At 41.7% G+C, this 27,891-nt stretch overlaps 2 protein-coding genes across 7 annotated transcripts in view; both read left to right on the forward strand.

Moving 5' to 3' along the window:
* Nucleotides 1-19,135, forward strand: part of LOC106745023 (sodium-coupled monocarboxylate transporter 2) — a 62,067-nt gene extending 42,932 nt beyond the window's left edge. For 3 of the 4 annotated variants that reach the window (XM_014620242.1, XM_014620241.1, XM_014620243.1), the window contains 5 exons: nt 2,421-2,891; nt 4,416-4,590; nt 6,714-6,868; nt 7,351-7,491; nt 17,126-18,275. In XM_014620242.1, coding sequence (XP_014475728.1) covers nt 2,536-2,891; nt 4,416-4,590; nt 6,714-6,868; nt 7,351-7,491; nt 17,126-18,275 — 1,977 coding nt within the window. In that variant the 5' untranslated portion in view covers nt 2,421-2,535. Of the gene's footprint in view, nt 1-2,420; nt 2,892-4,415; nt 4,591-6,713; nt 6,869-7,350; nt 7,492-17,125 lie in introns of those variants that run through there. The other variant, XM_014620244.1, reaches the window with a different exon arrangement.
* Nucleotides 19,136-22,640: 3,505 nt separating this feature from the next.
* LOC106745024 (putative aminopeptidase W07G4.4) overlaps nt 22,641-27,891 on the forward strand; it is a 45,745-nt gene continuing 40,494 nt past the window's right edge. Inside the window, exons 1-2 of one of the 3 annotated variants that reach the window (XM_014620246.1) lie at nt 22,641-22,787; nt 22,922-23,364. In XM_014620246.1, coding sequence (XP_014475732.1) covers nt 23,348-23,364 — 17 coding nt within the window. In that variant the 5' untranslated portion in view covers nt 22,641-22,787; nt 22,922-23,347. Of the gene's footprint in view, nt 23,365-27,891 lie in introns of all 3 variants that reach the window. The other 2 variants (XM_014620245.1, XM_014620247.1) reach the window with 2 other exon arrangements.

Raw genomic sequence — 27,891 nt, forward strand, 5'->3', positions numbered from 1 at the left:
GGTCAACATTTCAACTCGATTATCGGCCTGTTGGAAAATTCACGAATCTGGTTACGCGCGTGCGCCTGCATACGGGCGCAGCAGAAATATAATTTGCCGCTACCGATCGCCTATCATTACGCATAAATTATATCGCAGTCGATAATATAATGGAACAGTATTTCCACATCACTATATTATTAATTTGCGCAGTAATTTTATATGTCATCGCACAACGGACCGTTTGCGATCTCGCTCGCGTCGCGCTCGTACGTATTGTTAAACGGCCGCGCCACGGCATTCCATGGGGAATCGCGCACTTACACATACGGTTTATCGTTAATTGCATCATTAAAATATCTCTGCTGCCGACGGAGGCCGATCGAAAGGCAATTTGTTATGATTATTTTGTCAATTAAAAACCGATTAAGTCGGTTTCCTGTAGTAGTAGTAAGTAAGTTTACACAATATTTACACACTAAAAAATCATGAAACTACATTATCTAACGGGTGGAAGATATGATAAGTGTATCTGGCAGTAGAGCATTCTGCAAGACGAGATAATTTTTTCCGAAGTATTCAGATCTGAAATTATCAGGCATTGTAATTTTCCAAAGATTTGATGGAGACATAGGTCATCGACACTCCTCCTTTACGAGACGCGACATACAAATTTAATCGCGCGTATGGTTAGTCATCAAAAGATTACAACACTTCTTTTATGAGTTTCTCCACAAATCTCGTATCCAACAGGAAGATGTATTTCCCGAGGATCACGGAAAAAATTCAAATTCTCCCATTGGATGCGGGATGCGTTCCAAAAAATGCGTCGCAAACTTTTTGCAACTGACCACACGTTCGCTCGTCATTCCTCGAAAATGCTCATACATATGGAGGAAATTAACTGAAAGATATCTATTTTTAAAAGTCGTTATCGTAATAGTAATATACGCGTATGCATGACTTAGTTTCCCGTCGGCGTTCGAATCGTCACACCGCGCGCACATTGTCGATTCTTTTCCTCGGCCCGCGTTTCCCGAATCCAGAATACTTCGTGACACGTCAGTCTCGTCGATTTATTTACCAGGAATAAGCGACGACAAGCCCGTAAATCAATCACGCGCGACACGGCATACCAATTAATTCCGATTGCGCCGGTAACAAGTCTCGCGAAAAAAATGTTAACCGTTCACGTAGAAATCCCCATTTCTCCCTCCTCCCTCCCTCTCACTCTCTCTCTCTCTTCCTCTCTTTTACTCTTTCGTGCGCACGTATTTCGAAATACAATGTGCAACCGTTCCGAGAAACTTGACGCGTGACAGAATAATCGTGTCTACATTTGAACGTGTCTACATTGAACTACAAAGACACGTCATGCTAATTGGTCCCGGTGTTTGAAGGCGAAATAAAGTAATGAGGTGACAACGCTTCGAAGACTTATTTACAGAATTGCGCGAATGATCATAAAAGAGCATTTGTCGTGCCGGCGTGTGCTTCTTTAACTTCTACAGTACACGACTGCGTACATATATATATATATATATATATATATGTATATATATATACATACACGATACTTTTCCCGCATGACGAGGAGGCCGACGTCACACGAATTCGCAAAACAATAGACCACTTCGAGACAATTATGCTCCCTAAAGTCGGAGAGAGACAGGTGCCTTCCCGGTGGCGGCGAGCGGGTGGTGTATAAATTCAACGAAAAGACCTTACGCGAAGAGAGCGCATTCGCCGATAAACGGCGCTGATAAACAATAGCGACAGCAGATAAGAAGCCACCGTGTTCTCTTCCGGACTCCCACCCCGCGTCGGCTACACCCCCACCTCCAGTCCCGCGGTTCCCTCTTCGGTGTCTTTTCCTTGCGTCGCGCGACGACCTCTATCTCTCTCTCTCTCTCTCTCCACCCTACCAGGTCGTTAGCATAATAACGTCAACTGCTTCACGACGTTAGTAGTCAATACGTGCTGTAGCTCCGATCGCGCCGCATTGATCGTATTGAGTCACATTAGCGTCGTCCCGCGAAATTGCATAACGAGAGGGACTCGCACGCGCGACAGACTCGATATAAGGTGTTCGCGCGCTACCGTAGCAAGCGTTACCGCCGGGGCTTATTATCAGACCTCTCGTGCCGCTACCTCGAACGCAGCTTCCTGGCGAAGTTCCCTGATCGAACGGTGATCGGAGAAAGATCCGGATTTGGCGTGGGCGGAAGAGGGTGAGAGAAAAAAAAAGGGAGAAAAGGGAGGAAGAAAGTAAACTGTTCGCGCGCCACTTTCGACGGGAACAATCCAGCCACGACGACTCTCGTCCGCTCTCCGAGCTTTCTGGCGCGCCGTTAAGAAGAGAGAGGAAAGCTCGAGTATATCGGGCACACGAATCACCCTCGCGATTTAGCTCACCATCTTCTCGCGATCTCTGTACGCAGGCACCGCCGGTAGCAGCGACGCACACTCCGCGGGAAGTGCGTGCACAAAAAGGGTGAAGAGAAGGGTGAAGAGAAAGGGAAAAAGAGAGGACGACTGTGAATTCTCTTATTCGAAATGGCGAGCCATACTACAACGATGGTGGTGGACTATCTGGTGTTCATCGGCTTCATCGCGGTCTCTTTCGTGATACCGCTGTGGGGCAACTTCCGGGCGAAGAAAAAAGAGACTAAGGCGAACTACGTGTTCGCCACCGGCACCGTGTCGATGGGCGCGATGATGCTGTCGATCGCACGGGGCACGCTCGGCGTCAGGTCCTTCCTGGGCTATCCCTCGGAACTGTATTATCGCGGCAGCGCCATGTGGGAGACGCTCTACGGTATGCTGCTGGCGTACCCCATCGTCTGCTTCATCTTCGTGCCCGTTTACTACAGTCTCGGCGTCACATCGGTCTACCAATATCTCGACATGAGGTAATTTCACGGGAGCTCCTCGCAGGCTCGCCTATCTCTATCTAGATATATCCCGAGTAGAAAACAAAAAGAGAACAAAGAGACCTATAGCCAGTAATTGGCCACGCTGAGAAACCCGTTTAGTTGAATCAATTCATTCTTGTTTGACTAGGGGAAAACGAATTTTTTTGTTATAAGACGTTTAGTTCTCTGAACCAAAGGTTTGGTTCTCAAGTTTCAGAGGTTTCAAAGAATCAAACCTCAGGCTCAGAGAACTAAACATTGGTTCATATAACATAAAATTTGTTTGCCCATAGTCAAACAAGAATTTAGCTGATTCAACTGAATGAGTTTCTCAGTGCAGGAATTCTGGTTACTACCTGGAAACTAACCAGTTTGATCGATGCTTGTTTCGGCGGTAATTAGACAGTAAAACCAGCCAGTTCCTGAGCAGAAAACAAAACAGTACCTACATTAACTACCCACCAACTGAGTAGAATATCATGTTTAGATGAAACTAGCTAAAAACTAGCCAAAAACTAGCCGAGTAAAAGAGATCGGCAAATGCTAATTAGTTTTTGGTCGGTCAAAATTCAGCTCATCATACGTTGAGAAAAAGAAATTGAAATTTTGCGAAATAAATGTTTCTTTTGACATTTGCTCCGATATTTATCGGTTAGAAAACAATTTGACTATGATGACGGAATATATATATTTTTTGAAATATACCTAAATTTTCCTCTTAATTGGTTTATTTTCTAAGAGTAAAATAATTTTATTTCGCCGTATTTAAATAAACGTTTATTTCTGTGAAATAAATCTTATATTTCACAAATAATTTTTTAAATCTTCTTTTTCGTTATAATTAAATTCAATATAATTAAAGTCAATATAATTCTTATTTCCTGTACTAAGAAACCCATTTAGTTAAACCAAATTCTTATGTGGATATATGGGCAAACAAATATTTTTCGTTATAAGAACCAACGTTCGGTTCTCTAAACCAAACCTATTTTATATTCATTTTCACTTCAGAGAACCAAACCTTTGGTTCAGAGAATCAAACTTTTGTTTTTATAACCAAAACATTTGTTTGCCCATAACGAAACCAGAATTTAATTATTCAACTGAATGAGTTTTTCTCATTGTGGACAAAAACTAACCACAGAAATTGGCTGGGCCAAACAGATAAATACATATTAACTAGATTCTGGTGAATAATTAGTTTCTCTCGGAAATATTTCCACTCGAGATATATATATATATATATCTCGAGTGGAAATATTTCCGAGAGAAACTAATTATTCACCAGAATCTAGTTAATATGTATTTATCTGTTTGGCCCAGCCAATTTCTNGTATATATAGATATATTAGTATTAAATAATACACTTCAGACCGGCGAACAATGTCCGTCGTGAGTCGCGGAGAACAATGTAACGCGCACGTAATGATCGTGTCCGATTAGCGGGCGGCTAATTCGTCGTGTCGGCGCGCACGCGTCTCTCCCGTTTCCGAGCTGCTCCTAATTATGCAAATTCTACAGGTTCAATTCGAAGCTGGTGAGATGTCTGGCGAGCTTCTCCTACGTTATACGGAGCCTCCTGAACTTGGCGGTCACGGTATTCACCCCGTGCGTCGCGCTCAAAGCGGTCATAGGGCTTCCGTATTGGGCCAGTATCGTGGGGATCACCACCATTTCCGTGGCTTTCACGATTATGGTAAGAGAGACACGTGCTGTGTGTGTGTGTGTGTGTGTGTGTGTATCGTGCACGTGTGCGTCATTTCACCAAGTATACAAGTGCGCTCGCGTGTACTTTGCCGGCTGTCGTCGTTTATTGTCGCCGTCGATGCGACAATACGCGGGACGGTGGTTAATCGTGGAAAAATAATGTGCTCTCTCTCTCTCTCTCTCTCGATAGTTTGTTTAAAGCGAGCTTTTACACGGAAAAGAGCGCAGATTGCGTTAATGCGCCGCGCAGAATTCAACGGGATTCGGCGTATCTGGGCGAAAATGTTTCCCAACGTTTATCCGTGACAATTGGCTGCGCGAGCTGCATTTCCTCCCTTCCGCTGCCCCCTTCGTGCTGATATTGCCGAGAATCGAGAGTCTCGTCGAAATTATACCTAGCTTTCAATAGCCGCCCGCCCGACTGAAAATAGGAAGACGAAACAAAAAAAAGAAATACGTTATTCACGTCGATTCCACGGATATTTGTCGGATAACTCGTTATTTTCGGAGGGGAGGGGGGAGATGCGCGGGCAAGCCGAATGAAACTATGTCATAATTCTAATAAATACGCGGCCGCCTCTCCGTCAACGAAGTCCCGTTTCAACGACGATTATTATTTATGTTCTCCTCTCCCGCGGGAAATCGGAACAATTAAGCATACGTACAAATTGGATGCACCGTATAAATGACGATAAACAGCTCTATATTATAAAAAAGATACTGAAAAGCGCAAGTGCGGCTTTTAATTTTAACTCTCGGAATAATGGGCCATTATTATATAATATCGTGCGGGATATAACGACGCATCCCTCTTCCCTCCCTATCTCTCTCTACTTCGTTTTCTCTCTCTCTCTCTCTCTCTCTCTCTTTCTCTTTTTGTGGCCCGGCGTTCTTTCAGCGGCGGGCCGCTCTCCTATCTGATCGTTTAGCAACGTTAAAATTAACCGAATGAATTATTTTGCTATGCCCGGGCCGCTTAATAACTTCCGACGCGCGTTACTTGCCGCTGCTTGAAAATAATTCTACATTGAGAGAAAAATATTTCATATCTGTAACTATATAATCATCGCAGTCACAGAAATATAGTTGGGAAAACCATTTTCCCAGTAAGTGTTACTATACGAATGTCCCAGATCAACATAGACAAACTTCGTAAAAGCGTAGGACGGTAGGTGAAGAAAAAAGTCCTCTACCATTTTGCAAACACGCCAAATTTCGAGTTATTAATTATTGAAAATGACTGTGTATATAGTTTTCTTTAATTAATAACTGAAAAATTCGCTATCTGCAAAATAGTGAAGAATTTTTTTGTACAAAGTGGCCTAATTTACGGTTTAAGTATATGTCAGCTATTATATCTGGCGACAGACATCAATATGTTGAACTTTGAACTTCGAACTTTGAACCTGCCGCTAGGCTCAAAGAAGAATTTTGCTCACCTCGATCTGTTCTACGTCCTCACCGAAGTTTGTTCCTATTCGCTTGGGACACCCTGTATAGTGTCAGCGATAATAATCTCCATGCATAATTCTGCTACTATACTTACGGTTAAAACCATAAAAAGGGTATAATTGAAGCTAAAAATAATTATAATTTCTCTCATAATATAATATGTATAATACTGGATGTCGCAAAAAAATGTTAGCACACTTTATTAGCTTTATTAGCTGCATTGAAAGCAAATTGTACGACGTTTAATAAACACTTTATGAACAATTATTGTATGGTAACATTTTTTTGCGACACCCTGTATGTGTGTAATATAGTGAAATACATTGTATAACCTGTATAATATAGTGTATAATGGAAGAAAAAATTATATAATTATATTTTTGGCTTCAATTCTACACCCTTTTTGTGTAATATGAGAGGAATTACAATAATTTATGGTTTCAACTCAAATCATTTCTCTCATAAAATATAAAATACGAGAGAAAAATTATCTGGGTTAAGTTATATTTTATATATGAGAGATTATAGGAGAGAAATTATATAATAAAATAACTCTCCTCCTGTGTATTATTCGTGTATCATTCTTTTCACACACACACACACACACACACACACGCATGCACTCTGTGTACATTTTCCGGTGTATTTTTTGCTTTTCAGGGAGGTCTAAAGGCCGCTATCCTGTCGGACGTTATACAAGGCTTGGCGATGATCGGAGTATCAGTGGTGATCATCGTGCAGGGAACGGTCAACGTAGGCGGGCCCGCTAACGTCCTGAACGTCACTTACGAGCGCGGCCGCTTGGATTTCTTCAAGTACGTGAGCATTCGACAATTCGCGGGACTCTCGTCTCGGTGATTCGCGCCTCGTCGTGAATTCAATTCGACGCGCGCTACATCGGAATTCCCCGGCGCGTGTTTCCCGCGTCACTGCTCATTGAGCTTTAGCATTCGTTAATCACGGCGAAAACACACGATGCAAACTAACAGATCAAATATAACGTTGTGAAATGTGATTTCATATTAAAATTCCTCGCGGCTCACGTGCGCGCGCGCCTCGCAAAGTTCAAAATTATTAAATTCCGCCACGGCGCGCCGAGATATTTCGCGCGCTGCGCGTTTCCCTCCGAAATTTTCGCCGCGACAATAGGACGCGTTCGAATCGTGCGGAGCAATTATTGCGCTCCTTCCAATGCTACAAGCTTCTTTGCGTTTTCTTCACTCGGGACTCAATGTGGAATTTGAAATTTCCCTCCGGACGTGTCCGATAACTCCGCCCTGTTTGCCCTTTTTTCCAGTTTCGACATGGATCCCACTATTCGCGTGACGACATTATCGGCGACATTGGGTCAGCTTTTCATGAGTTTATCCATTTTCGGATGTCAGCAGAACTTCGTCCAAAGATATTGCAGCATGTCCAGCCAGAGGAAGGTCGTCAAGTAAGTAAGCCCCTCTCCGTCTGCGCGCGCGCGAGCAATTCGTCAGACGTATTCCCCAATCGCGCTGCGAGACAGCGGTAAACGACTGAAATTCGCACGTGTCGCGAATGCATGTCTCGTCGAACCATCTGGACGAAGATAATGTGATTTATGCAAAGTGTTCCGCGAATTATCAGTTCAAACATGCGAGGCGTGAACAGAAACCACACACGGAAACGGTCGATAAGAGAAAAGTAGAGCTCTATAAAGCGAAGGGGGGTGGGGCGAAGAAATCCGCGTCATTTAGAGCAGCCATTGTGTGCCGCAAAAGTAGCATATTGTTTCGTATCATTTCCTAATTTAAATTCTTTGCCTTGGCGAGAGACGTTAGACTGTTTATCTTTGTTGTCTACCGCCTCTCGCATCGTTGACTCCTCTGAGAACATTCTCGAAGTTCGTTATTGTTGACTATCGCTGCCTTTATAATCGGCAGCAGCTCTCGATAACATGAACTGGTTTCAACGGAGCTAGACTATTCGATTACACGCAAGACACCGCTCGCAATTGATCCTTTTGAAATAAACCAGCAAGATTAATAAAGAGTTCGTTAATCGTCGTTAATCATCATGCTCGCAAGCAGAAAATTAAGCTAGAGGTTCTACCTCATTTGCGTCAATCGTGGACTTCTCGAGGCTACACGCAAAATCATCAAACACATATAAAAGTTTAATAGCGGGCAATAGTTCGCGCGAAGAGCGTATAAAGACTGCGTTATATAGAAAATAAAAGCGGCCGACGAGGCGACCGCCGGTATTTTCTGGTAATATTGAAATATATTTCGCTGTAAAAACATTACTACGGGCGCGGGCCACATTGTTATCGGAGTGTCGTTATCAGCTAACAACGGTGAGTCAAGGTACCCGCCCATAAACCTTCATGTATATTGTGAACTATTACGGTGAAAAATGAACGTTTATTTGTCACGTATGATAAGTCCAAGGCGCGTTATGAAAATTCGACCGAGGTGAAATGCTTCCTATATCACGGTAACAAAACGCGCGCGCTTTCTCGAAGAGATTTAATGAGAATCGCCGAGTCTAACGATCTTGAACTTCGGAAGTGTGCCGGGCAGATTCTATTTCACCTACACTCGGAGAAAAATATATAGCCGTGATAACTATGAAGATAATAATAATAATAATAATAATGTTCTTTATTCGTTGGAAAACTCTTTAGGATACTTGATTAAGTATATATGTAGATGGGGAGGGAAGAGACAGACAGCATAACACGAGGAACTCACTACATGCGAATATATTAGATAGAAGTTGAGTTATAAAAATAAAAAAAGATATAGAATAACATATGTGTAGGATATAAAAGCAATGTGAACCGATAAATGTAGGCGTGACTCAAAAGCTTGCACGTGTAATGGTATATTTCAAGGCAAACAACTACACCAGTTTTCCATATAGAGTTATTGTATATAGTTTAATAAATAAAATTATAATTTAATAAATAAAACATAAATTTTACAGTTATCGTGAATAAATTCGAATGGTATAACAGAGCATAAACTATGGTTCTCGATCATTATAGTTATCGTAATCGTAACCATTCAGATGTAATTACTATAACTGTATAAGAGTTTATTAAACACTAGGCATTAATTTTATACGTACAAAGCTCGTCTAGTCATCACCTATATTATTATATTTTTCTCCGAAAAATATTCATATATATATAGGATGTGTCATTTCCACGGACTCTAATAGCGCATGGTTTTGGCAAAAGGGAAATATTGTCTCTCGCCGATTCTTATCTCGAGAACTCGAAAATATTTTCGAAGCTACCAAGGAAACCGCCGGAACCTTTCACACATGTAAACATGTTTCTTATCCTTTTCAGGACGCAGAGACGTTTATTGAGTTTTCACATGTACTTTGGTCACAGCTGATGTTTGCATTACGCACGCATTCGCTCATTGTTTCGTAGAACCTTTTATCACCGCGATCGTCGTTGAGTTTAATTAATGATTCATCGGCATGTGTCAGCGGGAATTACAAGTAACATGCCGACTTATGCAAATCATTCTGATCTTAGCACGAAGTACCGATTCAGTGGATTGTGAATACAAATATGTGTACATAATTAACGTCAACAAGAGAGAAAGTGAGGGGAGAGGGTAATAATCTCGCAGGGTCGATCGCGACTCACTGCACTGAATGAAAGAAGTGTCACATTCAAGTGAATATTTGCTAAGCTGTATTGGAGTGGTTATTTTATTTGGATTAAATAAATATTACATGAAGGTAACGCCTGCTTCTTTCAGTGTGCTACATTCAATTTCGCGTTTGGTTATGTTATTGACCTTAGTTGGTTATTAACATCAGTTAATTAAGAATTAGAAAAGGTCAATAAGAGCTAAGTGCTATTGTTAAGTACGAATATATTTTTAATTTGGAAGGGTAAATATGTTCGACAGTGTGATGACGCACGCGCTGACATTCCGTCAGACCTACGCGGGAAATCTCTCTTCCACGTTGAACCGATTTTGTATCCCAATTTATTTATTAGTATTAAAAATCTCTTCCCAAAGTATCCACTTCTGAAAGTTAATTAATTAATGTATCTTAATTGATTCCCTTAAATGTTGCAAAAAATAACGTTATATTATTATATTGTATATAATATATATATATAAATATATAATACTATAACGTTAGTTAATATTTCAATGTAATTCACTGATGCTGAAGTTTTCGAGCAATTTTTTTGTGAATTTTTGAAGTAACAGATAATGACAAATAATTTATGGAACATTGTTATAATGTAAATTTAAAACCTTTTAAATCGCATTGGATTTTGTGCCGATTTTTAGCCTCTGAACTAATCACTGAACTACGCGAAAAACTGATATATCTAAGTTTATTGATTTTTCAACCGACGTACTTGAACTTTGCTGTGGAATATCATCTCAAAAGATACAATTGAAGTTGCCGGTAACTGATTTTTCTTGTTAGTTGGTCGCAAAAAAAAAGTCAGGGGATCCCCTTCTACATAATGCAAAATATGTAAGATTAAAGATTAAAGATATGTAAAGATAAAAAAAAGTGTACAAAATCATGTAATTTCAACGATTTTATTTCCTTTTTTTTGACAATTTCTCAATAAATATCATGGACGTGTCGGTTTTGAGGTTTACTTTGTCGAAGCGTCAGTTCTTCAACTTCTTAAGTAGTCATCCGCAAAAAAATATAAAACCATTTTCGAAGAACTACAATGTATTTTAGTAAAGAAATGTTAACGCTTTGCAACCATGCAGATACATTCCTCTAATTCAACGCCTTCAACAGGATTTTAGAGACCGAAAGCAAAATAGTACGCCGATCTTGGTGTGTTTCCGGTAAAATTTTAAAGTCCAACCCGCGAATTTTTAGCCGCGCGCCGCCGGACGATTTTATCCGCAGTCCTTCATTATTTGGCACTTATCCCATCCATCTGCGCGTAAACACAGTTGTTTGTGCAAGTGAAACAAGCGTTTCGCAGCGCTGCATAATTGCGGAAAATTTCTTCGGCGCATCCCCGCCGACCGGCCGATTGACGCACGCAGACACCACCGCAATCGCCGTGTGCGCGTATAGACGTGGCGACCGATAAAAAACCGAGCTTTTTCCGGACCGGTGTCCAGCGTATAATCGAATGCGTATATGAAAGCCCACGCGGCCGCAATTCTGTTACGTTACGGGCGCATCCCCGAGCCGGGACGTCAGGTGGGGCGAATGCATCACGTTCGTTCGTAAAATTTTATCGCTCGCGAATGTATCGTTCGGGAGACCCAAGTGAATACTTTCTATCTCTCTCGCGAGGAGGAATAAAGTTGCACGTTTGATCCAGAGAGAGAGAGAGAAAGAGAGAAAAATATGTTTACAAGTGTCTCGTCGTGCAAATTTACCAGCTGTGTAAAAATTTCAGAAAATTCACTATCATGTACAACCATTCCGCGACGCATCGCATAAAAATCTTCAGGACGTAACATCGGAATTCGTAGCTCTTGGCGCGATTATCCATCCTCCTGCCGCGTTGAACATACGCGCTATCGCTACGTCGGATGAGCCGTAAAATAGAGTTCGGCGCGTTTCGACGAGTTGAGGGATTTTACGGGCTCGACGATTTTCCGTTCTCCTATCTCTCTCTCTCTCTCTCTCCTTCTCGTCGCGCCTTCGTCGATGGCAGAAAGTTTTCGGGAAGTGGCTCGATCGGGCCGATTTAGGAAATTGTGTGTGCCCGCAGTTACTATTATCACATAATCAATGAGTGTCCCATGAGGGAGGGGCGGGAAGAGGGGAGGAGGGGGATCGAATGGCGTGGCGCCAAACTTTTAGTACGGAGATTCCTCTCCGGTCGTTCAATAAGATCCGTAATATCAATTGGAGAGACGTCGGCATACGTTCTCAAGGATAATGCGGTCGCCCCTAAACGTACCGCGCGGCTACGGGTTTATTAAAATGGCCGAGTAAATATCCGCTCGCGCCGCGAAGGACGGCGGAGATCGGCCGCAGCCACGGTAAGGACAAAGCCGCGTGCGAAGCGCGTCCGTCATTTATCACCGTGGTCTATGTGTGACGTGAGACCCGGAAACGCATTACGGAGTTACGACGGAGTGACGAGCGTCACTATCGGCTAATTTACAACTTATACCTCGTGAACGTATATTAGTTACCGGGCCCCCACTCATTCGGTCATTCGATCAATGCTCCGATCACCATTGTAATAGATCGCAAATTGCCCGCTAATCGTTGCGACATTGATGCAAATTACAGGTATTCGTGACTTATCGCAGTCAAATTACGCGAGTTTTCTATTTTTCCGAAGCGCCGAAGACTTTGACGTTTGCGACGGACACGTCATCGTGATTTGCACCTGTACGGGAAGAAAGAACATTCTTGTTTCGAGGAAATCCGTATTCTCGATATCTACTATTAAAATGAGATTATATAACGTTAAGTAGATGAAACACGAAGAGATTGCATATAAATAATAATAATATATAATTCTGCTAAAAATATAAAATATTCTCGTTATTCAAGAATAATTTTTGTAAATCGAGAGTAAAAGATATTGGACAGAAAAGAATGATATCTTCAAACCAAGTGTTACAATTTAAAATTATAACTTTAACTTAAAATTATATTATTTTTATTTGAATATGTTTTCGTAGAAAAAGTAGTTTATAATATTAAATTGAATTTTTTATAATAACAAATGTTTTGTTTTATTTCAAGATTGGAGCAATAATATAATATGAAAAGACAAGAGGGAATATATCGGTGTAAAAGTCTAGGTGATTCAGTAGTAAAAGCAGACACCTGGCAAGTAGGTTTCAGGTTCCTATCCTGTTCCAACAACTGGATTTTCTCTGAATTTTCTCTCTGACTTTTATAACAGTTAGATCTTATATTTAATATCATCTTAAGTATGTTTTTAGATACTGCGCGGGTCGTTTCATTGGCTACAAAATATCTGAGAATGAACTTAAGATGGTCTTAAGTATATGACTTGTTTTATATTATAAAGTGAAAACGTTTACATTATTGGAAGATGATTAACGTATATTTCCCTCCCTCCCCCCTCTATAAAATGAATCTTATATTTCACAAATAAATTTTTTAATATTTTTTCTCGATGTAAGATATTATTTTCAGAATAATCGTACATTGTGATCTTAGTGGACTATTCTAATATTGCAATTAAATAATAATATTTTTGAAGTTCAAAATTATAAAATTTTTGTAAGAAGATTATATATTCTTACTTATATATGAAACAATGATCACATCAATTAGAGTATATGTCTTGAATTAATATTTAATTTTCTTTCCGTGTGGCTTCTCCCCACATGTGCTCCTGTTCGCGATGTCTAAAATTTCAGTCACCGTCGTTTTTTTCCCGTCACTCTTCGTCCTTTTCTCATTGACTCGCCCTTTTCTTTATTTCGTTGAAATTTATAATGACATTCGCGCGCTTCGTTATTTCGGAAAGCTGTAAGAACAGCGACGAGTACAAGCGTTACGTAATCATCACCTGCGCTCGCGTGTCTATTTCGTATGTCAACAGTAATTCTTTCACCAATTGTGTTCGTTATCTTCCTCTTTCTTTTTTTCTCACTCACGTAGAACGGTTAGGCGGTTAGACGATATTGAATTTAGCAACGCGAAAAAATAGAACGAAGTAACGCGGCCCGCGGTGTGACACACACACACACACGCACGCACGCACGTGTCGTTACGTGTTCGCGTTCTCAAGATCTTATCAGACGATGCACTTTTCCGACACTCGCAAGAGAATACATTTTGTCGCGAAATGCCTCGTGCGCTGAATTAGCAGAAGCTGAAGTCTTAAATATTAATAGAGAAATAACTGAATCCGATGTATCGGAAATCCGCCATTCTTTTTTTATACAGTGATATTTGAAGCAAACGAATGAGGAAGTGACAGGAGGAAGATAAGTAAGGAAGAAAGGTTAGATTGCAAGAGATTAACTACAATAATTAGATTAAACAAATAATTAATATTATTAGCGTCACAAGAAGTAAAAAAAAATGAAATTTCTGACTAATAGGTTTAAATTATTGTTTAATTATATAAGCGCTATATAAAAGAAAGAGAACGGTAAGGCAATATTCTTTTTAATTCTTTTTAAATAAAGCAATTTCTCCCATAGAAATCTTTTATCTTAAATATGAGATTCGAAATACCGGCCATAGTCGTGATGGATAAAGGAAATTGGCGCTTAGATCATGTGATTTAGCCAATCAAAACTGACTTTCTCCATTGCGCTTTTCTATTTATATCTGAAACTCTAACGCGAATTTCCGTATTTCGCGGTGCGATCGCGAATTCGCCCGGCCGCGGCGCTAAGATAATGCGAGAGCGAAGCTTCCACTATAAATCTGTGGCGGCGCACATCCGCTGGACGTACGGTGCTATGTACATTTGTCATGTCCAAATCCAGAAATCCACTGGACTTCCGCCGTGCGCCTGGTGGCGTCGCGTGGGTGCGATTCGGTTACAATGATCTACCGCCGTCGCGCAATCGGCCAATCCTACGCGAAACGTCAACGCGTCTAAACATAGCGGCTGAAACGCCATCGTTGATCCGAAGACGTCGCAACGTCGTCGATGATCCTCCCGACTGTCCTATTAAAATCAAAGTCGCGCACTGTGAGAAATCCCACTAAAATTATGGCCATTTTCAACTTCAATTAATCTCCTTCTAGTTTTAATCCAAAACTAACAATGGCAATAAATATACATGCGATGTTACACAGAAAAATCTAATATGAATTCATGACTCATATTTTTCATATATATAAGCAAGAATTATATAATCTTACGTGAAAATAATAATTGTACCAATATAAAGAAATTCTGCACAATAGCGCTGAAAATATCATATTTTTGTTACTCAAGAATAATTTGTAATCGTATTTGAAGAATTGTAGTTGTAAGAAGAATAATAATTTGTTTGAGTTGAAAGGAAAAAATATTGGTTAGAAAGAATCCAATTTTTTTCCTCTCAATTCTATCCAATATTTTCTCTTAATTCATGAAAATTATTCTGAAATAAAACGAATATATTTTAATGGAGACACATAAAATTCCTTCATGTAAGAGCAATTTTTGTCTTTATGTAAGATTATATATTCTTGCTTATACATGAGAATACGAGTCTTGAATTAATACTAATTTTTCCTGTTATTTATCGCTGGCACTATAATATAACATTTGTTAGAAAAGTTCTTCCTGATTACAATTTGGATTACAAAGTGGTTCTTCTGATTACAATTTTTTCACTGATGCAATTATGGTTACAAATGATATTTTGGGCTTTTCCTGTGTGGAGTAACGCTTAATTTGCTTCATGAGTTATTGCCATGTCCTTCACGCATTTATTTCCATTAAACAAATCCATGAGAAACGCGGCAATAACTCGGAAGCTAAATTAAATATAATTACAAATATTAAAAATCTTCTTCTCAATGCGAATTGCCACAAGGACGTGTATGTACATCTGCCGGTATTGATTTTTTAACATTTACTGTGCCCGTTTTGTTCACCGAATTAGTATTACACCGGAATTTCGTTTTTTTCTTACAACCTGATTCAACTAATAAAAAGAGCAAGTCTTAAATATATAGATCATTAGAAATTTTACGTCACTCGTGTCGTGTCCGGAGATTCATACAACGTGACGATTGATTATTCGAGAAAACAATAACAGTAACGATATTTCAAATATTATTTCGGTAAAGCGGTATTTGTTAGCTATAACCCGTCATCCCATGGGAACATATTGAAACATTGAAATGAGGTCTAGTTAGTACGAATATTGCGCGCTATGCGGCGCAAAATCGACACCTTCTCGCATTCAAAATCCGACCAGAGATCTATAAAAAGATCCGAGGGAGGCAGCAAAACATACTTACCTGGCGTAGAGGTTACCGTGATCATTAAGGCGGTTCCTCCAGGATGAGACTCCTACCATTGCACTACGGTCGAGCTGACTCTTGCGAATATCCCTAATGTGGATATCTCGGACGTAAAATTTTTGGTAGCAGGGACTGCGTTCGCGCTGTCCCTATCATCTAATTTCAAACACAAATTCACCTAGCAGAAACTAACTATAAATTCTAAGGAAATCGAGATATATTGCAAACATCGAGCAGAATGTTTAAAAAGGGGCAATAATAATAAATCCACTCTGAGTGTACTTTGATTCGAATCCCGAAAGTCACGCGTTGAAAAGTGAAATAAAATTATAATTTTCCCGTACGACGCGTGTTAATAAACTGCAAATTTTGCAAATAACATGCAGATTTTCTGCAATCGAGGAAATAAAGTTAAATTAGAAAATTAAATCGCAAATTTTTTTTTAATTACTAATTAAAGAAGCCTCCATATGGCCATTTTCGCTAATAATTCGAAGGTTTACGTGTTATTTATAAAAAAAAAAAAAAGATACAGAACTTTTTTGTTCACACTGATCCAAACTACAAGAGTGTAACTGATAGCACGTCGGACGTCCCGTGCATGAAATAATAATCACATCGATGATTAGAGTACAAAAGTCCCGAATGGATATTTAATTTTTTTCCGCACATATAAATGACACCGGCGCACGTGTGTGTAGAGGCCATTATATCAGGCTCGTCTTATTGTCTCGCGGCATACGTGATACGGCGGTGGTGTCGCGCGTGTCCCGTAATACCGGCTCGAGAGCTCGTTACACAAGCGGTAACAAACAAGAAAAGAGAAATAAACAATTTATAAAAGAGCCTGGAGAACAAGCATGGGCGGGCGCGCGCGCTCGTGGATAATAATTACGTAACGTTAATTTTTACAGTAATGTACGAAGCGCGCATTTTCATAGCAACCGGCGAACCTCGCGCGCGCGTAACGTTTACATTACTTATCCGCCACTATTTATCACGGAGCTTGGCGTCGTTGCGCGAATCTCTATTAAATTGTTACGCGCGGCACTTCGAATAATTTCTGACTCGTTCCTCGGGTCGCGTGGCGGTGGAGGAAAAGAGGAGAAAAGGAAGGAAGAAAATGCGGGAATAAAAGAGGAAACGTTTTTCTCTGTTTCCAGGACGATGATGGCCAACATGCCCATCATCTTCGTGCTGTTCTCGCTCTCCTGGGTGGTCGGGATGGTGATCTTCGCCAATTACGCCGATTGCGACCCGATGAGCCTAGGCTACATCAGCAAGATCGACGAGATCGTGCCGTTCTACGTCGAGGACAAATTCCTCAACGTGCCCGGCCTGCTCGGCCTCGTGATGGCGACTCTCTTCAACAGCGCGCTGACATTGGCGGTGTCGAATCTGAATTCCCTGGCGACGGTGACCTTCGAGGACTTCATCAGCCACATACCGAGGCTGAGCGACCTCAAAGACACGCAGCAGCTGCGCTTCATCAAGGCCATCGGCGTCATCTATGGCATCTTGATAATCTGCATCAGCTTCTTAGTGGCCATGTTGTCCGGCGTCATAGAGTCATCGATGCTGATGACCTCGGCTACGTCCGGGCCGCTTCTCGGCGTGTTTCTCCTCGCGATGCTGGTGCCCTGCGCGAATTGGAAAGGTGCCGCCTGCGGTATGATATTCAGCCACATCATGTCGCTGTGGGTCACCTTCGGCCATCTGAGCATCGACACTACCACCACGCTGTTGCCGTTGTCGACCGAGAACTGCCATAACGACACCTTCTCGCCGTGGGTCACCAACAGACCGATCCGCTTGGACTACACCACGTCGTCACCGAACATCACCACCTCGACGACAAGCGCCTACAACAGCGTCACCCCTCCGTCGCCTACCACCACGGCCGATAACTCGAATCCGTTGTACGGCCTCTACAGCATCACCTACATGTATTACGCCCTGATCGGCAGCCTGACCACCGTTGTAGTTGGCATCGTCGTCAGCCTGATCACGGCCGACCCGGAGGCCGACATGTACGAGCAGCACTTGCTGCACCCGATGGCGCGCAAAATAGCGGACCTGTTCCCCGGTAAGCGGAGACTCTACAGCAGAGGCAACGACTGCAAGACCGAGAGCACGATGGACACCTCGGTGACGACCGTGTCCGATAGCATCGAAAAGGTGGCGCCACTTCAGGGAGTCGTAGACGACAACGGCAGGATACAGGTCGACAACAGCTATATAGAGAGGCTGAACGCGTTGAAGCACGTGTCGCTCGATGTGACCAGCGAGGTCGGCAAAAGTACGAACTTGTAATTCGCCGTCGACTCTCGCGGGAGCACCTCGTCCGCGTCATTCGTGATAATCCCGACGCCGTCGGAAAGTGCGACGATCTGCTGTGATGATGATGATAATGAACTTACCCGAACAATTCGTGCGCGCGTGTCATCGTCTCAGATTCTGTGGTCCCGACCTTCCCTCGGCGGTGACTGGCGAGGAAACCCCGGCTAGGAGTTGATGAGAGTGTACCTCCGATTTATAGTGACCTTAGATAGGCAGGTTCTAAAACAGGCCTGCCGGCGTTGGACCTAGATATGGCCTAGAAAGACAAATCTTGAGTGGGATTTTGTGAATAGACCCTGAATAGACGCTGACGTGGATGCGCCTAAGAAGACCTGTGGTTCGTAGGACCCGTTCAAGGCCAGTTGGATAGATGAAACTGGTCCTAAATTGTACGAGCGTTACGTTTCTGTGCAGAGATTAGATAGAAGTGAAGATAAATGATATTGGGCCTTTCCCGTCCCAGTTTTAAATTTCTACCCGAGAACTTTCTCCTCGATCGCGCTGATCGAATTCGCATTCTCACAGCTCAAACTAACGCCCGAAGGAAGGCAATTCGAGATGGTGCAGTCTAGTACAGTACAGCGCAGCGCGCTGGCGACGCTTCTAACTTGCACGTGCCAATTACAGTTAACCGCGAGACGCGGCCGACGCGCTTATATATTTATATATATGTACACATATATACGCTGAGAGGAAAAAATATGGAAAAAATAAGATATATTTATTCGATGGGTGCCAATAGCACACTTACTTATACCTACATATATATATATATATATGTATATATATTTATTTTTTACACCGAGGGAGAAGATTTCTCAAATGAGAAAATATACACATAAAATATAATATAAATAGTTTTATCAAATAATAAACTTTGCAAAAATCTCCTTTCGCAAAGACTTAAAAAAAATGATCCTAATTTAAGTACACAATTCATTCTATTTACATAAATAGCAGAATTTAGACTTAAGTAAATATGTCGTTAGCACCTACCGACAAAATATTTCGTGCCTTTTTCGACATTTTTCCTCTCAGTGCACATACACGCGGAATCTTCTCGAAACCGTGGAAGTGAACGCGAGAGCCGGTCGAGGCAAGAGGATTGTCAAGCGCACACTTGCGTCCAGATTGAGGCTGACGCGCTTGCTCATCGCTCGTGACGATTACCGTATTCCGCGTACGTGAAAGAGTCCGGAAGCCGAGGCACATGTGGCCGGTCATGTCGCTGCGACAGAGACAGTTTAAAGGAACAGTCGTTTCGGCGAAGAGTAATCGAGGACGCTGTATAGAGCTCAACCCACTGCGGGAACCGATGGCGATCCAGAGAACGGGGCGAATTTTGTCGGGCCGGCGATTACCGCACGCTCACCACACGGATCCCTCTCTCGGCGGCGCGCTGTGCCGCCGACCATCACGTATTCTCACCTATACTCCTTCTTCCTCCCTCGGTAATCCAATAGGGGCCAATTTCCTGCACCCTATTGGCCTCTATTGATCTTAGGATTCTAAAGATATATCTGAAAAATTAGGGGTAGAGACCCTCCACATACATATGTACACAACGGCCATCGGCATCGATGTGCCGGCAGGCGGAGAGATGGGAGAACCACGTCCTTACTACGTGTCACGAGTAAAGATAATTCCCGCCAATTTCCTAAAAGCGCCACGTGATAACAGAGAAAGAGAGAAAGGGAGAGCGCAATGTAATCCGTCTAGATAGAGGAGGAATGCGCGAGCATTTGCAGTATGAAATTCGGCGACTCCACTCGAGAATCGCTATGCACGATATTGCAACGAAACTCTAAATGAGTTATTCGCCACTGTGCGAGGATATTTCGTCACACGAAGAAACAGTCCTATACGAGGGTTCCTTTAAGATAACTTTTAAATCTTGAGTTCGCTTCGGACAATCTTCCAGATTCGGAGCAACGTTCGTTCTCTCCGAAGCAACGGTTAGAATTTGAATTCTCGCCGGGTATGCGAATCGCGAACTCGGCTATAGATCATCTGAAGCTTTGAAATCGATTTTAAGCTTAATTTAGCAATAGTCATCACGTTTTACAAATTCGTTAGGAGCGTTTCTGTTCTGTGCTCATCGTGCGTGTATGTATGCGTAAAGTACAAATTACGTGCCCGAAGAGAAACTTTAGTATTAGATTTTAATTTTATACCTCAGAGAAAGCGCGCGCGCAAAAGAGAGAGAGAGAGAGAGAGAGAGAGAGAGAGAAAGAGAGAGAGAGAGAGAGAGAGCGATTCTACGAACAGGGCATTGTCATCGCAATAAATATATATATAATGGAGATAATGTCAATTCAGCCACTGTGATTGTTGAATTGATCTGTATGATCGAGAGCCTACATATTTATTGTCTCGAGAATAAAATTTGCGATTTTCTACCCTTCTCGTAGTTACTCTCCCGTGATCTTAAAGACCAATCCTCTTCCACGTAAATCACATCATTCATTCCCGTTCCCTCCTTCACGTTAGTATCCACTTATCGAGAAGCATTTATTGGGTGAGTCGCACCAATCAGTGTGAAATCCGTATCCGTAAAAACGTTTAACCCATTTGTATTGTCAGCGCATTTCAAAAACATGCCCATATCGTTGAATACCTGTCTTTTCCTTTAGACCCGCGTCAAATGGAATATGTTAAAAATATGATTTGATCAATTTTCTATCCGGTAAAAAAAGTCGCAATTATCCGCTTCCATAACAACGATCTGGCGAAATGAACGGATATATACGCTCCTGATACTAACGGGTTAACGTCATTCTGGATATGAGCGTTCGAATCATCGAAATCTAACGCCACATTTGTACACTTAAGGTTGTTAGTCGGTAAAACTATTTTCTTGTAAAAATCCTTATAAATTTTAACTGCATATTAACAGGAATACTATTTATACGTCCGTAAAGTCAGGAAACGATTGACCACTCGAAGGCTGAGATATTCGCAATTAAAATTGACACTTTTTACATGTATTCTTTGAAATTAATGTCTTATTTTTAATTTTAACTTTTAATTTCTTCTAAACCATATTTAAAATTTTAACGGGAAACTGATATTGAGGGGATATCAGAGTGTCAGAATTCACCAGAATTTTTTAGACTATTCTCGTTTCTGGCTACATAGAATCATAATCCTATTGCATGATAACAATAATAATAATAATAATAATAATAATAAATACGTTAATATAGCCTAGGCTGGTTGACTTTATACCAAAAAAGAAGTTTAAGAATTGTGCTTCTTTTGGTTAGTTCTTATTTCAATAAGGCGTCTAGATCTGTCAATCAAAGATAATATTTGCTTCACACAAAAGTTTTGCAGGTTATACGAACAAAGGGAAACCAGGCCGGGGTACTGCGCTGTAAAATACTATTCAACTATTAGAATTAAACTCACAGAAGCCTAGTTTAAAAAACTAGTGTGCCTGAAAATCCGGCGGCAATGTGTGCGAAATTACCGGTACAGTAGGCTGGAAAAGAGCATTATATAGTTTCGGAATCTACCAACCAAGGCGCTGCTGCATTTTGTTTTAAATATATGTACACACGCTAATGTATTATTACTCATACGGACGTAACAGGAAGAAGCCTAGTTGGACAAAGACTGGCTCTTAATTGTTTCTGATCTCCGTTCCTCGTGCACAAACACACATGTCATGTATGTAATGACATCGATAACGTCGTAACGTAATATTATCAATGACTTTATTACCGACACTCTTCCCGGAGTTCCCACACGGAAAAAAAGCTACAAGAATACGAGAAGAATTAATAGCATACTATTGAAAAACTATTGTTCTCCAATAATGTATGAGTAATTTTTTTTCATATTCTTATAGTTTTTTCTATACGAATTCGGCAGCCACTCCGACAATACCTTATTAATATGCAGACATGGAAGAAAGATTTCGGAATTATTGATCATTTTGTTTTGAATATATAGCTATAAAATATATAATTTATAAGAATACTTGCAGTGTGTACATATATATTAAAATGTTTACGTATCAATTTGGTACATAATAGGCACACGTGTTCTGCGGCGCGATAGACGCCGTTTTATTACAAAACTGTTACAACGGCCAGACTCTGTTTTCTAAGGATTCCACTATAGAGGAGAACCTTCCCCGGTCAGACTGGAAATTCAAGTTCGCCGTATGCAGTCAGGTGCGCGATTGCGAACGTTGGCAACGTCGGAATGACCTGCGCTGGTAGTGGTATCGCCGGTGTTATACACCCTACCCGTGCCGGAAGATCGGTGTAGTAGTGAAGTATCGGCGACCACCACCACCGAGACCGAGTTACATTCGCGAAAACACAGACTCGCTTTAGTGCCGCGCGCGTTCTCGAGTCGGTCGCTCGCAAATCTGTCGGCGTGCGCGCGCAAGAGAGAGAGAAAGAAAGAAAAAGAGAGAAAGAGCGAGAGACGATAATATCGCGGCTACTGTTGCTGGCACGCCGAGCGATAACAGTACGAAGTTCCGCTCTTATCGCATTTCTTCTTTTTCGTCCTCTTCCGCCATCTGTATCTTTTCCTCCCCCTCCCTCTCTCTCTCTCTGTCTATCTTTCTCGCTCTATTTTACGATATCCCCTCCTTCCTGCAGCTCTCTCGCTCTCTCGGCAGCTGTGTGTTTCGCCGGCATTGCGGAGTGAACGTTACCGGTTTCAGGTTTGAAGCGCGCCACGGAATACACGCAGCGTCGATCCTGCGCTCTTCGCTTTTTCGAGGCGTTCGATCGCGAGGGCCACGAGAGAGAAAGACGACGCCGCCACCATTTTGGCAGTACGGCCGGCAAGATCGCGTGGAGCAGCTGCACAAACGCCTATCTATTTTCGGATCGGATATTCCCCGAAGGGGAAAGTGGACCTCGCGTTTTGGTACTGTACGGGCGTGCGGAGGATAATTACGTGCCTCTCTCTCTCTCTCTTTCTCTCTCCCTTCCTCCCTCCCACCCTCGCTCTCAGCTATCTCACACGGGGTTTCCACGAGGAGCACACGGCGTGGGTGCGGCGACGACGGCAGCGGCATCATGGCGGTGGAATCGAGGTAAATGCGCGGCGTGCTCGCACACACGTGTTCCGCCGGTTAGAACTTCTCGGCGAAAACAAGAGGTCCCTTTGAGGAACCACGATAGTTCGGCACGTAAGAACCGCGAGCTGCATTTCGAATGCAATCACTCAGCCGTCCAGATATATTTTCGATGATTGCGGGGAGGAAAAGCCGGTAAACGCGACACGCGTTTCTGACAATGCGAATCCCAGCGAGTTCGAGTTGTATTTTTAGCTTTTCCCGGTGAAGTTCGCAGATTTCGGGAGGGAAGTATGCATTTTCTTCCAAGCACTTTCTTCTAACCTTTCTATACGCGTAACTTCTCCTTGTACAGTGCATTTTGATTACGGTTATTTGCCGTCTGGATATATTTTTCACAGGGAGGAGATGCTAACATATTCTGTCAAATAAATACCGCGAATTGTTCAATAAAACACAAAATATTGGTTTAATCATCCAAATTTATTTTGTCGCCTACAAAATAGGCCCTGTTGGTGCGATACACTTATGCCAACGAATAATCCAGTCGTTCGAAACACTTCTTATAAGCACTTTCCGATATGGCCTGCAGCTCCTTCTGCGAATTTTGTTTTATGGCTTCAATGGACTCAAATTGTCTTCCACGAAGTGGTAATTTGAGTTTTGGGGAATTCGGGGAACAGAAAAAAGTTACACGGAGCCATATCTGACGAATACGGTGCTTGGTCGATGACATTCGTTAAGTTTTTGGCAAAAAATTCGCGTACAGGAGTCGATGTGTGGGACGGCGCATTATCGTGGTGCAAAATCCAAGAATTGCTCTTCCACAAATCTGGCCTTTTCCGGCGAACATTCTCTCAAACGTCTCATAAGGCCCGGATAATATTTAGTTTAATAGTTTGTTGACTGTTTGCCTCTCCGGAAGGAATTCCGAGTGGACAACAATAATCAAAGAAAACAGTTAACATGACTTTGATTTTCTCGGCCTTCTTCGAATGCTTTGTACTACTCGTATGCTCGTGTTTTCGATAAAACTAACTCACCGTAGGCCTTCTCCAACATTTTTAACGACTCAGCACAAGAAATTTCGTCGGCAATACAAAATTTGAGGCAAACTCTTTGTTCGATGTTTATATCCATTTTAAAAATCGCAGAGTACACTTGAAGTCGATTAACAAAACCAACAGCTGTAAACAAACTGGTTAACAGATGGCGCCAAAACTCTATGTGACAATTAGGTACATTGGAACCAACTTATAGCAAAATATTTGTTTTCATACCTTTTACGCGAACTTTTGAAATGAACAATTCCCAATATTTACTTGATAGAATGTGTATATATAGGATATTCCAAAATAACCGCATGCGGAAAATAGAAAGCTTTCAGATTTATTGCCTGCGAAAGATCTCAAAGACCGCTCAACTGAAAATTTTCTAATTTGTTATAATGTGACAAATTTCAGAAACAGTTCAAGTGAAAAGTTTGCAAAATCATTTCATGTGAAACGTTTCAAAGATAACATAATTGAGTTTTGAAAAGTTATTTTCATGTGAAAGATTTTAGAAATATTGTTGCAACATTTTATATCATATATTGCAGAATTCTTTCAGAAATGTTGCAAATGTTGTTGAAATGTGGAAGATTGAAATTATTTTGAAACTTTTTTGAAAACTTTTTGCAACAATCGCTATATAGATTATTAACCGTACGGATATATTTTCAATAATAACGATGACGGGGAATAACGGGGAAACATGACGGGGAATAACGGGGAAACGATGCCGACAAACGTGACATGTGTTTTTGTCGAAGCGAATTGGAATTTTTGCGCTTTCGAATTGCTGCTTTTTTGCATTTTCCGAAGAAAGTAATATTTCAGAAAAGAAATATGTGCGCCTTTTCATATTTTTTACGCCCGTTGCTCACAACTCTTCACGATTATAGCACAAATTACAGATCAATCGTCCGGGTATCTTTTCGATGATAATGGGGAAGCAACATAAAAACGATAAACGCGACATGTGTTTCTAACGCAATTAAGAATTTTCGTACGTTCGAATTATTGCTTCATTACATTCTCCGGAAAAGATAAGATAACATTTCGGGACAGAAATGTACATTACGGCGCGCCTCTTTCATGTTTTGTACGCACATAATTTTGCTCTTGGCGTTCTTTAATTGCAACCATTAGTAGTCCGGATATCTTCTCGACGATAACGAGGAAACGAGACCAACAATAATACGAGGCTACAACTAATACATGCTTCTAATGGCGCGGAAAATAAGAATTTTCACGTATTCGAATTATTTCTTCTCTACACATTTTCCGAAATAGAAATTGAATTTGTATCTACGAAAAAGAGTATACATTAGCGTGTTTCTTCGAAACTTCACGGTACACGTTATCATTTCTCGAGTACCACTTTGATCACAATCATAGTCTGTATATCTTTTCAATGATAACGAGGAAACGTCAACAAACGTAATACGTGTATTATTATACGTTGATATGTATTATGCGTTCAAATGACTTCACTTTTTTTACATTTTGCAAATAACGTACATTAAGAAGATAATATTTCAGGAAAGAAATAAAATATCCATTAGCGTGTTTTTCTCATGCGCACAATGCTACTAACTTTGCGCATAGCGTCTCGCAATTATTAGCGTCTCGTTATTACACCCGTCAGTCGTTCGGAAAACTTTCCGACGATAACGGGAAATCGACACCGACCAATGCGATATGTGCTTCTAACGACGCGAGTAGAAATGTCGTTCGGATTATTTCTTTCCTGCATTTCCCGAAATAGCAATCGAGATCGGGCAGGGAAGTACATCAGGCAACCGTTGGTAGCATCAGGGCGTTTTCCCTAAATTTTCCACCCGCGTAATTTCTCGCGCGGCGCGTATGCAAATGCTGGAAATTCTTATCAGTCACGCTGGCGGACGCATTTTTCCCCCGGGGGTGGCGCTTCTATTTCGGGAGCGACAGAGCAGTAACCGCAAACGCTTTTCGGCTCGGTAACGCCAACGGTTGTCGTTACGAGGCACAGCGTGACTGTGCAATTACCGGATAATTCAGACTCACACGGTAAATCGTAGGTTCTCGGTTGTTAATAATTGAGCAGTCCGCGTCGAAAATACGACGTAAACATATCTGCTTGCGGATCGGTGCGAATTCACGAGAGCCCGAGCGAGAGATAGAGATGGAAGGGATGTGCGCGAATTTCTCGGCGGCGAATTTCCGCCTCGCTCCGGGCGCGCGCGGTTAACGCGCGGTAGACAGCGGTGCCCTGGCGCGTCCCGAGGCCGCGGAGTTCCCGGTATCATTAGCTCGCGGCTTAGAACACGCCGGGCTGATTGATTGCGCTCGGTTGCATGTTCGTGCGATGAACGCGCGATGGAGAAGTTAGCTCCGTCAGCTCCGGAAAACTGAAGTAATCCGATACCGGGCTCCGGTAATAACGCGCGATAGTTCCCGCGCATGTTATTTTTCGTTCGTCTCTAATTCAATTAGCATTCGAGTCGCGCAACGAAACTTGCGTCGGGTGGCCTCCCATCTTCGAGAATCGCGCCCGCTGGAAAAAGAACCGGTATCAATTGAAGTTTTGCATTCCTTCTGGGAAATCCGGCCAGCTTTTCGAAATCGTGTAAATAGACGATATGAAGAAACTGTTTTGCAAAGTAAGTTACGCACATTTTCCGTACGAAAATCGTTTAAATACGTGAAGATCATTCGGTTAATATATTTTTAGATAAAAATGGTTTTATTGGTAATGAGCTTTGATAAGCTTTAATAAAAAATATTTTTTTCCTAAACGGAGCTGATCGGCTTTTGCACCGAGCCCTTCGTTCAAGATTCATATTCTCGTATATAGGGTGTACCAAGCCGTTCTCGGTTCGCGTGGTATGCAGGTAAAACGAGTGAAACTGAGTAGGAAAGTCATGTACCATTTTGCAAAATTCACAGTAGTTAGTGGGAAACTAATTATTTTGTCTGAACTTATGAGCACACGAGAAAGGGTAGGTAGATCGAACACTGTATAAAGAAAAATAGCTTACTTCTGAAGACCTTCCAAGACCTTTCCCGTACGTTTATTAGCTCGGGCAAAATAATTCATTCCTCACTATTACGAATTTTGCAAAATCGTGCATGACATTTTCGCTCAGCATGTTTTTGATGTAAACTAAAATAGAAGGTGTGCTACACACTGATAGAAGAAATGTCTAAAAATAGAAAATATTTATTCAGATTTTAACCTTAATCTCTCTAAAACCATATAGAATTAATCCGCGTAAAAACGTTTTATCTTCCTATAAGATTACACATTCTTGCTTATGTATATATAAGAGTCTCAAATTGATACTAATTTTTCTCTCGGTGCACGTTTACCGATGTATAAAATATATCCATAATGATGGTAAGTCATCTTCGACGTCTTCGCCGGTAATGAGCTTACCCATTCAAGAAAGAAACGCGTCTCCTTGAGCGCGGATTTGTTGCCTCCAATGTCGCGGGATTACGCTGGAAGACTTCGTTTGTA

Source organism: Dinoponera quadriceps, unplaced genomic scaffold, assembly GCF_001313825.1.
Source record: "Dinoponera quadriceps isolate SergipeBrazil2010 unplaced genomic scaffold, ASM131382v1 scaffold717, whole genome shotgun sequence".
Classification (NCBI taxonomy): domain Eukaryota; kingdom Metazoa; phylum Arthropoda; class Insecta; order Hymenoptera; family Formicidae; genus Dinoponera; species Dinoponera quadriceps.